Below are 16919 nucleotides of genomic sequence, written 5' to 3'. Positions count from 1 at the left end.
CTAGAAAAACAAATCTGGTTTCTTCTGTTTGTGTTTATTTACGGAGAATCAATTTACCCTGAAATTAAAATATTCTACTATCCAACTTCAAATATTTCTGCTGGCAAACAAAAAACATTAAGCAAGACAATATTTAGTTTTCCCAAAACTAACATACTTTTGAAACCTTCCTCTTTAACTCTGTTCACCCACATGAAGACTAACTGCCCTAAAGGACTAAGCAGGTAAAGGCCACGCCAAGAGCATTTAGAGACGAGAGTCTGGCTCGGACATCCTTCTCTTCAGAGGAGCTACCTTCTCTTTAACCAAAGAAACTACACAAGTATTCCGGGTCTAAGCCTAGAAGGAAAACCTTTCTCAGGACTTGGGGGAAAGAGAGGTGACCCAAGGATGGAGGAGAAACAAGTCCTTTTTATAAAGCATTTCAGTTTCTTTTGAATAGTTCCAAATTTGGGCCAGACTGCCTGGCTTATTTGCAATTACACACATACTCTTGGAGATATAGTATCTCCAAGTGGGTCCCAGATGACCACGATAAATTGACTATTGCAATAAAGGGAGCCGTACAAGTTTTTGGGCCTCCCAGTGTGCATACAGAAGTTCTGTTTACACTATACTGTAGTTTAAGAGTGCAGCAGCATTATGCCTAAAGAAAAAGTGCATACCTTATTTAAAAAATACTTTATTGCTAAAAAATGCTAACCATCAGCTAAGCCTTTAGTCATAATTTTCTTACAATAGTAACATCAAAGATCACTGATCATAGATCATTGTAATGATGAAAATGTTTGAAATACTCCAGTTATGAAAATGTGAGCAAATGCTGCTGGAAAACGGCTCCAACAGAGCTCCTTGACAACCAGTTGTCACAACTGGTTTTTTTAAAATAAAAGCATATCTGTGAAGCATAATCAACTGAAGTGCCATAAAAATGAGGTATGCCTTTATCTTTCTACCAGGAACAGAAATGTCAGTAACAGATAAATTTTTCTTCACAGAATCCTCATTTAAGATTCAAATCCATCAAGGACTTTAAAATGAGAGAGAATATTTTTTTACTTTATTTTCTGAAGAAAGTAGGACCAAAAAATGTCATTAAGAAAAACTGAAACTAAGAACTTCTAAAGTCAGTAACATACAAAAAGAGTTGTAAGATACTTTAAAAGACCTAAGAAGCATTTTCAATAACAAAAGCATAATCAAGACCCTGAGCTGTTTTACCATCTTGCCAAGGGGATACTATTTACATAACAAATGTCTTTCAAGAAGTTCCCTTACTCCTAAGTAATACAAAAGGCATGCAAGGAGCAGGAAGCTGGGACACCGATTAGAGGGCTGCTATGAAAGCCGGCAAAATTCAGGTTTAAACTGAAAGAAGTAGCGAAAACCACTAGGCCATTCAGGTATGACCTAATTCAAATCCCTTATGATTATACAGTGGAGGCGATGAAGAGATTAATGGATTTGATCTGACAGAGTGCCTGAAGAACTATGGACAGAGGTTCGTAACATTGTACAGGAGTTAGTGACCAAAATTATCCCAAAGAAAAAGAAATTTAAGAAGGCAAAGTAGTTGTCTGAGGAGGCTTTACACATAGCTGAGAAAAGAAGAGAAGCAAAAAGCAAGAATGGGAAAGATATACCCAACTGAATGCAGAGTTCCCAGAGAATAGCAAGGAGAGATGAGAAGGGCTTCTTAAATGAACCATGCAAAGTAGAAGAAAACAACAGAATGGGAAAGACTAGGGATCTCTTCAAGAAAATCAGAGATACCAAGGGAATATTTCATGCAAGGATGGGCACGATAAGACAAAACAGTAAGGACCAAACAGAGGCAGAAGAGATTTAAAAGAAGTGACAAGAATACACAGAAGAACTATACAAAAAATTCTTAATGACCCAGATAACCACGATGGTGTGGTCATTCACCTAGAGCCTGACATGCTGGAGTCTGAAGTTAAGGGGGCCTTAGGAAGCAACACTACAAACAAGGCTAGTGGAGGTGATGGAATTCCAGCTGAGCTATTTCAAATCCTAAAAGATGATGTTATTAAAGTGCTGCACTCAATGTGTCAGTAAATTTGGAAAACTCAGCAATGGCCACAGCACTAGGAAAGGTCAGTTTTCATTACAATCCCAAGGAAAGGCAGTGCCAAAGAATGTACAAATTAGGGTATAATTGCATTCATTTAGCATGCTAGTAAAGTTATGCTCAAAATCCTTCAAGCAAGGCTTCTGCAGTATGTGAACCAAGAACTTCCAGACGTACAAGCTGGGTTTAGAAAAGGCAGAGGAACCAGAGATTAAACTGCCAACATTTGCTGGAACATAGACAAAGCAAGGGAATTCAAGAAAAAATCTACCTCTGCTTCATTAACCAGGCTAAAGTCTTTGACTGCATGGATCATAACAAACTGTGGAAAATTCTTAAAGAGATGGGAATACCAGACCACCTTCCCTATCTCCTGAGAAACCTGTATGCGGGTTCAGAAGCAAAAGTCAGAACCTTACAGGGAACAACTGACTGATTCAAAACTGGGAAAGGAGTACAATAAGGCTGTAAATTGTCACCCTGTTTATTTAACTTATATGCAGAGTACATTATGTGAAATGCCAGACTGGATGAATCACAAGCTGGAATCAAGACTGCCATGAGAAATACCAACAACCTCAGACATGCAGAAAATACCACTCTAATGGCAGAAAGAGAAGAACCAAAGAGCCTCTTGATGAGGGTGAAAGGGAAGAGTGAAAAAGTTGGCTTAACTCTCAACATTCAAAAAGCAAAAATCACGGTATCTGGTCCTATCACTTCACGGCAAATAGAAGGGGGAAAAAAAATGGAAGCAGTGACAGACTTTATTTTCTTGGGCTACAAAATCACTGAAGAAGATGACTGCAGCCATGAAACTAAAAGATGCTTGCTCCTTGGAAGGAAAGGAATGACAAACCTTGACAGTGTAAGAAAAAGTAGAGACATCATTTTGACAATAAAGGTCCATATAGCCAAAGCTATGATTTTTCCAACAGTCATGTATGGAAGAGAGAGTTGGACCGTAAAGAAGGCTGAGTGCCAAAAAATTGATGCCTTTGAATTATGGTGCTTGAGAAGACTCTTGAGAGTCCGTTGGACTGCAAGGAGATCAAACCAGTCGATCCTAAAGGAAATCAACCCTGAATATTCACTGGAAGGACTGCACTGAAACTGAAGCTCCAATACTGTGGCCGTGTGATGTGAAGACATGACTCACTGGAAAAGACCCTGATGCTGGGAACAATTGAAGGCAAAAAGAGAAGAGAGCAGCAGAGGATAAAATGGTCATATAGCACCACTGACGAAATGGTTAGACAGATCACCGGCTCAATGGACATGAATCTGAGCAAACTCTGGGAGATAACGAAGGACAGGGAAGCCTGGTGTGCTGCAGTCCATGCGGTCCCAAAGAGTTGGACATGACTTAGTGGCTCAACAACATGACAGCCTCGGTAAGTGGCTTGAGATGGCAGCATGAAATGCAGGATATTAGATGGATCAGGAGGGAAAACCAACTGGAAAGGGTTGGCTCTGGAGGCCAGGAAAGGGAAGTATGAAGGAAGACGTCTGGAAGGAGAGCAGTGACCATCACTGAAGCAAGGAACTCTAAAAGAGGAGCACTTTGAAGGTGAAGCGCAGGAGCTGAACATGTTAAACGTAAAGGTCACAGCAACTTGAACACAGATTTGAACTCAGAAGTTTCTTTGAGAGATAGGTCTAGGTCAAAGGAAGGATCAAAAGGTCAGGATTTTCTAAACCAAATTCACCTTAAGAACTAAGAGCTACCATACCATATACCATGGTATGAACACACGACCTATTAGGTCTAACAGTCCATGCCCTTTCCATCAGTCTCTTATCTACTGAAAATAACTGACAGAATCAGTAACAAAACATCAAAAGGTCAGTACCTGCTTTGTTTCTTGAGCAGTTCTTAAGTCTAGAACAACATAACCAATGGTTTCTCTGGCTGAAGTTAAAGGATCCAAGGCAAAACACTGCAGTTTGATAGGAGTACGCTGTAGCCTGTAACATAACAATTCATGTGATACATAAAATCACTTTTGCTTAATACTGAACTTCCTATTAGCTTTGAAAAAGCTACTTACTACTATTCAAGACAACTATTATTTCATTGGATAACCTATATCTATTCTGTACTTTCTAAAAAACTCTTCAACTGGCATGAACTACTAATCATGTCTACTTATCTGTATACCAACTAATACACAAAACATGTCAAAAAAAAAAACACTTTAAGTCTCTCTCATCCAAGAAGCTAACATCTAGGTCAATGTTTCTCAAGCTTATGTGACACACAGAATGCTTTCAAAGTCAAAAATTACCATTAATCCTCAAGACTGATTTTAAATTGTTTTTCTTAGACTTACACACATAAAGCTTCGAATACACATATATACGCTTTAATAGATTTTTTTTATGTAGATGAAAGAAATCTTTATTGAATCTGTTACAATATTGCTTCTGTTTAATGTTTTAGGTTTATGGCCCTGAGGCATGGATCTTAGCTCCCAGACTAGGGATGGAACCTGCACCCCTGCACTGGAAGACAGTCTTAACTACTGTTAATGCCAGGGAAATCCCTCTTTATATGCTTATAACTCTTTCTGTTGCTAAAAAAAAAAAAAATGAAATAAACCTAAGAATTAAATGTTACAACATTGTAAATTATTAAAATTAAGTTAAAAACAATTCAGTGTAATATATGATAAGATCATGTAAGCATGAGCTTGACTTGTGCAACATGGCTTGAGTCTGGAACCCCTACACATACAATAAGCTGGATGGATTTTGCCATCACTGCCATTATCTAATGGAATGACTATGAACCCTGCACTGGGCACAAAAATCATCTTTCATATTTATCTGTGTTATTTTCTCAGTCTACTAAATACAGAGTGGTGCCACTTTATACTAACACAATCATATACACAAACACCAATGCAGGCACTAATATCTCAATATGAAGACACTGAGCAGATATTCCAGAAGTCACTAAGATGAAATGCAAAATTCTAGTATCCTCTAGGAATTTAATACCATTTCAAAGAAATTCATGGATTAATCCAGGGGATCTTCCCAATCAAACCCAGGTTTCCTGCACTGCAGGCAGATTCTTTACCACCTGCGCTACCAGGGAAGCCTACCTAGATATATAAGTGTGTGTGTATATACACACACACACACACACACACACACAGTAGCTCCGCTGGTAAAGAACCCACCTGCAATGCAAGAGACCCCAGTTCAATTCCTGGGTCAGGACGTTCCCTTGGAGAAGGGATAGGCTACCCACTCCAGTATTCTTAGGCTTCCCTGGTGGCTCAGATGGTAAAGAATTCACCTGCAATGCAGGAAACCCCAGTTTGATCCCTGAGTTGGGAAGATCCCCTAGAGGACATGGCAACCCACTCCAGTATTCTTGCCTGGAGAATCCCCATGGCAGAGGAGCCTGGTAGGCTACAGTCCATACGATCACAAAGAGTTGGACACGACTGGCCAACTAAGCACAGCACAGTACCTGTGAGCATGTGCACATGTGCGTGCACACACACACATCACAAATTGAAACAAGAGCTGAACACATTGAAGATAACAGTCACCTGTGCTGATGAAGTGCTTTCCTGTCAATTTCCCAGGCTAACTCAGTAGCAAATTCCGGCTGGTCTGTATGGTCCACAGGATCAGTAGCTAACTGCTCTCCATCAAACTTTGCTTCTACTATAAGCATATGTTTTGGACGTTTGGGGAAATGGCGACCTAGAAAAAAAGACTGTACAGGTTAACTGGAAGTGTACAACAATCAAATATGGTCCCTTGGCACATAAGTTTTAAAAACTGACATGTTAACAGTGGTTAACTTATCATGTATTCCATAAACTAACTCACTAGCACATATTCACATATATACTCAAATTCATGATTCATAAAAACATTAGTCAAATTAATAAATTAGTGCTTCTCTAACACTACTGTGCAATGAATCACACACAGTCCTGTTAAAATGTAGATTCTGGTTCAACTGGTCTGGGATGGGCCCAGGATTCTGCATTTCTAACAAAATCCCAGGAGATGTCAACGGTGTTGTTCTTGGTTCACACTTTGAGAAGCAATGATCTCAAGAACATTCAGAATTAAAGTGTTAAAAATGTGATTATACCAATTTTAGATATTACTAAAATCACTGTGGACAGGGACTGCAGCCACAAAATTAAAAGATGCTTGTTCCCTGGAATAAACCGATGACAAACCTAGACAGCATATTAAAAAGCAGAAACGTCACTTTGCCAACAAAGGTTCATATAGTCAAAGATATGGTTTTTCCAATAGTCAAGTATGGATGTGAGAGTTAGACCATAAAGAAATCTGGGCACTGAAGAACTGATGCTTTCAAACTGTGGTGCTGGAGAAGACTCTTGAGAGTCCCTTGGATAGCAATGAGATCAAAGCAGTCAATCCTAGAGGAAATCAATCCTAAATATTCATTACAAGGATTGATGCTGAAGCTGAAGCTCCAATACCTTCACCATCTGAAATGAAGAGGTGACTCTCTGATGCTGGGAAAGACTGAGGGCAGGAGGAGTAGGGGGCAACAGAGGACAAGATGGTTGGATGGCATCACTGACACAATGGTAATAAGTTTCAACAAATTCTGGGAGAGAGTGAAGGACACGGAAGCTTGTCATGCTGCAATTCATGGGGTCACAAACAGTCAGACAAGACAGAGCAACTGAACAACAACAAATACCAGTATTTATTATAGAAGAGGTTATCTAGAGAGTTAAGAAATAATCAAATTAGCAAAAACAAATTTACCTGAATCTTAATTTTCCTTTTAACACAGTAACAGGATCAATGTGATCACATGGACCACAGCCTTGTCTAACTCAATGAAACCGTGAGCGCCATGCTGTGTCGGGCCACCCAAGACAAACAGGCCATGGTGGAGAGTTCTGACAAAGCATGGTCCACTGGAGAAGGGAATGGCAAACCACTTCAGTATTCTTGCCTTGAGAACCCCATGAACAGTAGGAAAAGGCAAAAAGTTAGGATGCGGAAAGATGAACTACCCAGCTCAGCAGGTGCCCAATATGCTACAGGAGATCACTGGAGAAATAACTCCAGAAAGAATGAAGAGACGGAGCCAAAGCAAAAACAACACCCAGTTGTGGATGTGACTGGTGATGGAAGTAAAGTCTGATGCTATAAAGAGCAATATTGCATAGGAACCTGGAATGTTAGGTCCATGAATCAAGGCAAATTGGAGGTGGTCAAATAGGAGATGGCAAGAGTGAACATCCACATTTTAGGAATCAGAGAATTAAAATGGACTGGAATGGGTGAATTTAACTCAGATGACAATTACATCTACTACTGTGGGCAAGAATCCTTTAGAAGAAATGGAGTAACCATTACTGTCAACAAGAGTCCAAAATGCAGTACCTGGATGCAATCTTGAAAATGACAGAATGATCTCTGTTCATTTCCAAAGCAAACCATTCAATATCACAGTAATCCAAGTCTATGCCCCGACCAGTAATGCTAAAGAAGCTGAAGTTGAACAGTTCTATGAAGACCTACAAGACCTTCTAGAATTAACACCAAAAAAACATGTCTTTTTCATTATAGGGGACTGGAATGCAAAAGTAGGAAGTCAAGAAATATCTGGAGTAACAGGCAAATTTGGCCTTGGAGTATAGAATGAAGCTGGGCAAAGGATAACCGAGTTTTGCCAAGAGAATATGCTGGTCATAGCAAACACCCTCTTCTAACAACACAAGAGAAGACTCTATATGTGGACATCACCAGATGGTCAACACCAAAATCAGATTGATTATATTTTCTGCAGCCAAAAACGGAGAAGTTCCATACAGTCAGCAAAAACAAGACTGTGGCACAGACCATGAACTCCTTATTGCCAAATTCAGACTGAAATTCAAGAAAGTAGGGAAAACCACTAGACCATTCAGGTATGACCTAAATCAAATCCCTTATGATTATACAGTGAAAGGGAGAAATAGATTCAAGGTTTTAGATCTGATAGAGTGCCTGAAGAACGATGGATGGAGGTTCATGACATTATATAAGAGTCAGGGATCAAGACCATCCCCAAGGAAAAGAAATGCAAAAAGGCAAAACTGTTGTCTGAGGAAGCCTTACAAACAGCTGTGAACAGAAGAGAAGCAAGAGGTAAAGGAGAAAAGGAAAGATATACCCATATGAATGCAGAGTTCCAAAGAACAGCAAGGAGAAATAAGCAAGCTTTCCTCAGCGATCAGTGCAAAGAAATAGAGGAAAACAATAGAATGGGAAAGTCTAGAGATCTCTTCAAGAAAATTAGAGATGGTATGGACCTAACAGAAGCAGAAAATATTAAGAAGAGGTGGCAAGAATACACAGAACTATACAAAAAAGATCTTCAAGACCCAGATAATCACGATGGTGTGATCACTCACCTAGAACCAGACATCCTGGAATGTGAAGTCAAGTGGGCCTTAGGAAGCATCACTACAAACAAAGCTAGTGGAGGTGATGGAATTCCAGTGGAGCTATTTCAAATCCTAAAAGATGAAGTTGTAAAAGTACTGCACTCAATATGCCAGCAAATTTGAAAAACTCAGCAGTGGCTACAGGACTGGAAAAGGTCACCTTTCATTCCAATCCCAAAGAAAGGCAATCCTAAAGAATGCTCAAACTACCGCATAATTGCACTCATCTCACATGCTAGTAAAGTAATACTCAAAATTCTCAAGCCAGGCTTCAACAGTATGTGAACCATGAACTTCTAGATGTTCAAGCTGGTTTTAGAAAAGGCAGAAGAACCAGAGATCAAATTGCCAACATCCGATGGATCATCGAAAAAGCAAGAGAGTTTCAGAAACACATCTACTTCGGCTTTATTGACTATGCCAAAGCCTTTGATTGTGTGGACCACAAAAAAAAAGTAGAAAATTCTGAAAGAGATGGGAATACCAGACCACCTAACCTGCCTCCTGAGAAATCTGTATGCAAGTCACGAAGCAATAGTTAGAACGAGACATGGAACAATCGACTGGTTCCAAATATGAAAAGGAATACCTCAAGGCTGTATATTGTCACAATGCTTATTTAACTTATAAGCAGAGTACATCAAGAAAAATGCTGGGCTGGATGAAGTACAAGGTGGAATCAAGATTGTCAGGAGAAATATCAATAATCTCAGATATGCAGATGACACCACCCTTATGGCAGAAAGTGAAGAGGAGCTAAAAAGCCTCTTGATGAAAGTGAAAGAGGAAAGTGAAAAAGTTGGCTTAAAACTCAACATTCAGAAAACTAAGATCATGGCATCCGGTCCCATCACTTGATGGCAAATAGATGGAGAAACAGTGGAAACAATGACAGATTTTATTTTGGGGGGCTCCAAAATCACTGCAGATGGTGATTGCAGCCATGAAATTAAAAGACGCTTACTCCTTGGAAGGAAAGTTATGACCAACCTAGACAGCATATTAAAAAGCAGAGACATTACCTTGCCAACAAAGTTCCGTCTAGTCAAAGCTGTGGTTTTTCCAGTAGTCATGTATGGATATGAGAGTTGGACTATAAAGAAAGCTAAGCGCCGAAGAATTGATGCTTTTGAACTGTGGTGTTGGAGAAGACTCTTTGAGAGTCTCTTGGGCTGCAAGGAGATCCAACCAGTCCATCCTAAAGGAAATCAGTCCTGAATATTCATTGGAAGGACTGATGTTGAAGCTAAAACTCCAATATTTTGGCCATGTGATGTGAAGAACTGACTCATTTGAAAAGACCCTGATGCTAGGAAAGATTGAAGGGGGAAGGAGAAGGGAACGACAGTGGATGAGATGGTTGGATGGCATCCGTCCATGACTCAATGGACATGAGTTTGAGTCAACTGTGGGAGTTGGCAATGGACAGGGAGAGCCGGCGTGCTGCAGTCCATGGGGTCTCAAAGAGTCGGACATGACTGAGCAACTGAACTGAACTAACACAGTAAAGGATACTTTACAAATTAGCCAAAGGAAAATAAACACATTCATTCATTCATGTTATTTTCAATGACAATGCTATACACTATCAAGAAATATTAAAATATTCTCTCTATGCATTACTGTTCATTTGTACTGCCTGACTTCATTCCTTCAGGTTGCTGAAGACATATTCAGAGTTAGGTTAATACCAGAAAATGGGATGAAAAAGGAAGAAAACAGAGTATGTGTTCTTGAAGAGTTGAGGGTCTAGTGGAAACAGACTTAACACAGTGGAAAAAAAAACCACTAAGAAAGAAATAAGCACTAAGTATCTTAAAGCCAATATGTCTGCAGGTCTGTTGAGGGAGTTTCCATGAGGGGAGTTTAACCACTGTTAAATAAGCACATCCCTCCTGCTACTTACTCTGGTTCAAGCTGCTTAAAAGGAATTAAGCTGGTCATAAAGACCTTGATTGCAAACCTGTCAGTGTCAACCTAAAGTGCTCATCTGAAACTCCCTATGAAGAGTCTTGCCACACTGGGCATGGTTCTCCCAGGTAGAACTCAGGGGCCTCTCACAGGACATCACTGTGGGCTGCTCTAATCGATCACTGTTTCACAAATGAATTTCATGAATTTCCCTATAATTTCAGACTATCCTAACTACAACTTCCAATTAGCTTGAAAACAGAGGATAAGTAAGGGAACAACAGGTGCCTGCCTCGTCCCAAAGACAAAGACGACCTTGAAAACAGAAACCCTTGCCATTCTCATCCATGGAATCTAGTACTTAGGCCAAGGTTTGCTCATGGTAGAGGCCCAGTGATCTTCTTTTGAATAAAAAGCACTTCGAGAAGCGTGGCCAAGAAATTACAAGCAGTTCAAATAGCTGAAGGACCGGGAACATGTGAATACACACAGCAAGAGAGAGAAGGCTGAAAAGGGAGGTCACAAGTCTACCCTAAAGGGCCGTGTATGCCACTCTAAGCAGGACCTTACCCCTCAGCACATCAAAAGACTTTAGGAAAATTCGAGTGGCATTTCAGAAGTTACCCCTGACCGTAAGGTGGACAGTGTTTCCTGAAAACATTTATGAAACAGATTACTGAGAAGATCACTACAGAAGATTCAGGGGATAATGACAGCCCCACAGCAAGGCACCCACAATGGAAACTTGTCCATTTAAAAGTTTACATTTTTTAAAAAGTTGTATAAAGCACCTACTATTATTTTTAAAATAAAATCAACACTTGGTGACCATTTGGATGCTGGGGATGGAGAGGGAACCCAAGAAGACAATGCCTCCCAGGGTGTTGGCTTGAAGCAACAGCGTGGTTACAATGAATGGAAATACAAACACAAAAGGAAGACCAGCTTGGCGGTCTGCATATGTTTATAGCAACACCTAACTGACCTTCCCAATTCCAGGTTCTCTGGAAACCACCATACTCAATCCCACAGTGGTCTGAGTTGTCTAATCGCCTGGAATGACTCTTCTATCCTTGATTACCTACCAACCAAGGCACTTCAGCCATCAACCTCATCCACCTCCCAAACTGTGTTTACAGACAGTATCATTTATTTTTACTTTATTTACATTACATCCCAACATATTATGTCCCACACATTAATTTGACCTCCCTAAGGAGACAGAACCCTACAACCTTGAAGGGAAAGAGAGTACCTTACATTTCTGTTACCTCACAGCATGGGCCACAGTCCAAAAGCTTTTTGTTCACCAAATTACAAGGGGATTTTAGTCCTATGTCTTTAAACAGTCAGTAACCTAACAGTTAAATCTTCCCCGACACTACGGATTCCGGCCCATCTTCTCCTCCAAATGTTTTCTTTCCTCTCACCTCCCAAAGAGTGCCGGGCCTCCATGAGATATCTCCCCTGAAGGCCAGGGGTCCCCAACCATTCCTCTCACCATTCAAGATGACTCCTTCTTGTCATATTATTCAAAACCTAACTTCAATATACCCATCAACTCGTATATCCTCCACTTTCCTGTTCTCCAACCACACTGAATTCAAGCAAAGAACATGTCTGACTTTACGATCCCTTAAACACCACTGGCTCTTCTCTTTGCCTGGCATGCCCTGCCTTCCGTTTTTCTCCCCCTGACAAACTTTTAATCATTCTTTAGGACCAAAAAAAAAACCAGTCATCTCCTTTGGGAAAACGTTCCCAACGTCCCCAGACAGAGGCGGTCATTCCTTCTTCCACACCTTGATACGCTTTATTGTTCTCCAGGCTACACCGGTAGCTTTTGGAACCAGGTCTGTTGTGTTTTTATTCCCAGCACAGTGCCTGACACTCAGGGACAAACAAACCCAACTTCCGGGCATGTGCAATAGACCCCCTTGACAACTCTAGTCCTCTAAGCACCCAGTAGAGATGCCCCGCACAAAGACATCTGAAAATGCAAGAACACATAAAAAACTTCTGAAAAATGCAAGAAATGTGTATTTGAGTCAAAGCAAAGTTCTCAACACTGATACCAGGAGGTCGCTGAACAGAACGTGCTTTCCAGGTACTCTTTCAGCTCATATGATAAGCAGCATCGATATGCTGCTTCGGATAGAAACTTTCTCCAACATTCTCTGGGTCTACGGCTAATCACGCTAAATATCACCTACCCTTAACAGCTCTCATACTCCCACTCCCTTGGGGGACTTTTAAATCAACCGCCCAACAGACCTTACGGCATACAACTTCAAACAAGTCTCTGGGAACCGCACCAGCGACGATGACAGGGTTCCTCAGGTTAACAAAGCCTCGGTCGCACACTACTCCGTTAACATTTAGGAAGCAGCAGCTGCAAACGCCAAGCCCCCGGTCGCTCACCTTCCAGGATGGAGACGACGATGAGCAGTTGGTCGGACTTGGAGACCATGGTCGCGGTCGGCGGCCGGTAGGCGGGGGTCTGCTGGGAGGAAGAGGGGCCCGGGTGAGCGGCGGGCAGCCCGCTACCCCTGGCCAAATTCCCGGTGAGGCTCCCGCCGCCCGCCCACGGCCCCGGACACCCGAATCCCGCTCGGCGGTCAGCCTGCAGCGCTCCCGGCTCCCCGGCCCGAGGCTGCCGGTCCACCCGCAACCCGGTCCCGACTCAGGGCAAAAGCCATCGGCCTCCCGGCGCGGCCTGTCTGCAGGGAGACACGAGCCCGCCGCCAGAGGACCTTTTGCCGCCGGCGTAAAAGAAAGCTTGGGCTGCTACCGCCACAGCCGCCGCCGTTCCCCGCTTCCGCCTAGCAACCAGGCCCGCAGGCCCAGAGCCCCGGGAATGCTGGAGGACAAAGGGTGATAGAGATCAGGGCAGTCGAGGATAGAACGTCCCTCAGCCCGCCTCACCTCCTACCCTTTTACGCTACGTTCCAGAGCCCTGAAAAAAAGACTAGCCGTTACCTCACAGCGCCCCCTGCTAGCAGGACCGGGGAAAGCGGGCGACTTGGTGGAGATCAACTGCGCAGGCGCACTACTGCAGTAAACCCTTCCCAAACTTCCCCAGTATGGAAAGTGAATGTAATGTAGTCTCTGCTTTTCGTCGTAAACAAAACCTGGGAAATACATCAATATAGATTTTGAAAACCAAAAAAGCTAGCTCTGTTTAGGCCACCAATGTCAATACTACTTAAAAGTTAAATCCTGGAAAAATAATGATTTAAGTCTGAACTCTAAAATCAACTAAAATTGTCCTGGCAGCAGCTCAGGTTTCATGCTTTGTAAACTAAAGTAGCGTCATTACGGTAACTGCTCTAACTGCTGGCAGTGACGTAAGCTAGCTGAGAATTTCCTGTACAGTAAAAACTACCCTAAAACAAAAACATTGTCACGTGGGCAGGAAAATTAAAGGTATAGGTTCTCCTACCCCCTAACGACAAAGTAATTAGCGAAATCAAGACCAGAAATTAAAAAGCATCTAAAAGTTTCATTTTAGATGACATTTCCCCCTTTCCATGCCTTCTCCCCCACACACTTCAGGCTTTATTTTAGGAAAGATTAGAAGTCTTGTCGGACACGACTGAAGTGACTTAGCAGCAGCAGCAGTAGAAGTCTTTTGGAAAGCACCAAGTTTGAAACTGGTTCTTGGGCGGGATCGGTGGGAGGAGGAGGAAGAGAGAACAATTTCTTCTCCTTCACTCCACCCCACCACCCCATCTCCGCTTTGTGCCCCAAAGAAAAGGAGGATGTGGAGACCGGACTAGACTACTTCTAAAACATTTTCAGGCCCCTTTAGAGGCCTCCCTGAAATAAGGCATTATGCAAAATAAAACCAAAGTAATGATCCACTTTGGGTTCAATACATTCTTCTGCAGAAAATGTCAGACTCAAAAGTGGATCGAATAATATAAGAACCCCCAGGTACCCAGAACACAGTTTGGGAAATTATCAGCTGAAGACCAGTCATCTTCATCCATTGCAGAGGAACAGGTATTTGAAGGAAATGCCTGATAACTCAGTTGGTAAAGAATCCACCTGCAATGCAGAAGACCCCAGTTCTATTCCTGGGTCTGGAAGATCCCCTGGAGAAGGAATAGGCTACCCACTTTAGTGTTCTTGGGCTTACCCTGTGGCTCAGCTGGTAAAGAATCTACCTGCAATGTGAGAGACTGGGGGTTGATCCCTGGGTTAGGAAGATCCCCTGGAGAAGGGAAAGGCTAGACACTGCAGTATTCTGGCCTGGAGAATTTCATGAACTGTATAGTCCACCAGGGTGCAGAGTCAGAGGGGACTTTCACTTTCCTAATGTCGTATCAATTCATCTTTTTCAATAAGTACCTCTAAAAGATAAAGGTTTTTTTTAATATCTTAAATATTAGATTTCATTAGAAGGACTGATGCTGAAGCTCCAATACTTTGGCCACCTGATGCGAAGAGAGGACTCATTGGAAAAAGACCCTGATGATGGGAACGATCGAGGGCAGGGGGAGAAGGGGACTACAGATGACAAGATGGTTGAATGCCATCAATGACTCAATGGACATGAGTTTGAGCAAGCTCTGGGAGATGGTGAAGGACAGAGAAGCCTGGTATACTGCAGTCCATGGGGTTGCAAAGAGTCAGACATGACTGAGCAACTCAGCAACAAAATATTAGATACTTAACCACAATTGTACTGTTACACCTTAAATTTAACAATAATTCACTAACACAATTAAATATACACTGTTCAAATTCCCTGGTTGTCTAGTAATTTTTTTCAGCTGTTCTGTTCAAATTAGGACCCAAAACACAATGTATTTGGTTCATTTGTCTGTTCAAATTAGGACCCAAAATGCAATGTATTTGGTTCATCTGTCTCTTGCCTTTTTTAATCTATAGGTACTCACTTCCACTTTATTTTTCCTTGAAACTCTTTGTTGAAGAAACTGGTCACATAATTTTACAGATTTTACCACAATCTAAATTTTTTGATACAATACCAGTGTTGTTATTTAACATATCCTCTGTTGGGCAGTCTAACAAATATGACAAATATGTTCACATTGACAATACTCAAAGAATATTAGCAAAACAGTTCAACAACAACAAGCACAATACAAGGTTATCAGAGTGTAAAACACTATTTAGCATTAAACTTTCGGAAAAGGGACGTCAAAGCACTGAAACTAAGGATCTCCAATGGAAAGAATACCCAGGAGATAAGAGTTTGGGTGCCTGCCTCTGCCATTTGCACGCTGGTGACCTTGAGCAAGTCATCTTACTGCTTTTAGCTTCTGTTTCCGCTCTATAATGGTAACACAAATGATTCCTTAGTTCAAGACTTAAATGTAGTAAACGCCATTTAGTTATTACCTTTTAATATGAACAATCTCAGACCTTACCTAATAGCTATGAAAGAATCAGGAACTGCCATCAACATACCTCATTGTTTTGCTTTAGTATATCTACCAGGGCCGAAAATCTGGACTGTAAACCACCACTGAATGCCAAAGAATAATCTCAGGTCAGAAAAAAAAATCTGACAAATCATTAAAATTAACTAAGAAACTTTTTCACATAGTAAAATTTTCACATAGTTCTCTTTCTCTAAATTTTTACCCCACATGACACTATTACTTCTAATATCACCTCATCATAGCTACTGAAAAGTCATCAACTTAGTTGGCATGGTTTTTTTTTGTTTTTTATAACTATAAAACTAATGACATAAAATTTCCCATTTGTCCCACCTAGAAATGGAATTATAATTCTATCAGCATCTAGAGCCTCCTCCTTATCTGTTATTCTACCATCTAATTTCCTCTCATATGAGATATTTAGCAGTAATAACTTCAGTTCTTGCATAAATCATATTTCAACTTAAATTCATGAGAAAAAAAACTTGTTAAAGTTTATAAAGTGTCAATTACTGTTTCAAAATACGTCAGTTCAGTTCAGTCGCTCAGTTGTGTCTGACTGTTTTCGATCCCATGAATCGCAGCACGCCAGGCCTCCCTGTCCATCACCAACTCCCGGAGTTCACTCAGACTCACGTTCATCGAGTCAGTGATGCCATCCAGCCATCTCATCCTCTGTCGTCCCCTTCTCCTCCTGCCCCCAATCCCTCCCAGCATCAGTCTTTTCCAAAATACATCAGTAAATGCTAATAAAATGTAAAATTTGTGTCCATTACATAATGTGAGATTCATTACACTCTAAACATGCAAATTCAAACTAACCAGTGTGATTAAATGCTTGATTCTGAAATCATGTTTGTCAACCTAAAAGTTTATGTTAGGTAGCTTTCTATTTCTAAGGATTTCCCAGAACCAAACAGAGCATTTTGAATCATTTCAAGCCTTTCAATTTCTGTAGCTATTTTACATTTTGGCAAACCACTTTCCTGGTAGTGTATCTCTATATATTTTTTTATCTTTTCAACACTTTTGTGGCCACCACAGGAGGCA

General features: G+C 41.2%; 1 protein-coding gene across 2 annotated transcripts in view; it reads right to left on the bottom strand.

Moving 5' to 3' along the window:
* Nucleotides 1–12925, bottom strand: part of CEP120 (centrosomal protein 120) — an 84173-nt gene extending 71248 nt beyond the window's left edge. For both annotated transcript variants that reach the window (XM_068980175.1, XM_068980177.1), the window contains exons 1-3: nucleotides 12877–12925; nucleotides 5659–5815; nucleotides 3946–4060 (exon numbers count right to left, since the gene is read on the bottom strand). In XM_068980175.1, the coding sequence (XP_068836276.1) occupies nucleotides 3946–4060; nucleotides 5659–5815; nucleotides 12877–12925 (321 nt within the window). The remainder of the gene's footprint in view (nucleotides 1–3945; nucleotides 4061–5658; nucleotides 5816–12876) is intronic.
* Between the last annotated feature and the right edge of the window lie 3994 nt (nucleotides 12926–16919).

This window comes from Capricornis sumatraensis, chromosome 9 (genome assembly GCF_032405125.1).
Source record: "Capricornis sumatraensis isolate serow.1 chromosome 9, serow.2, whole genome shotgun sequence".
NCBI lineage: Eukaryota > Metazoa > Chordata > Mammalia > Artiodactyla > Bovidae > Capricornis > Capricornis sumatraensis.
Note: the sequence above shows the minus strand (reverse complement) of the source record. Positions and strands in the feature narration are given on the sequence as shown.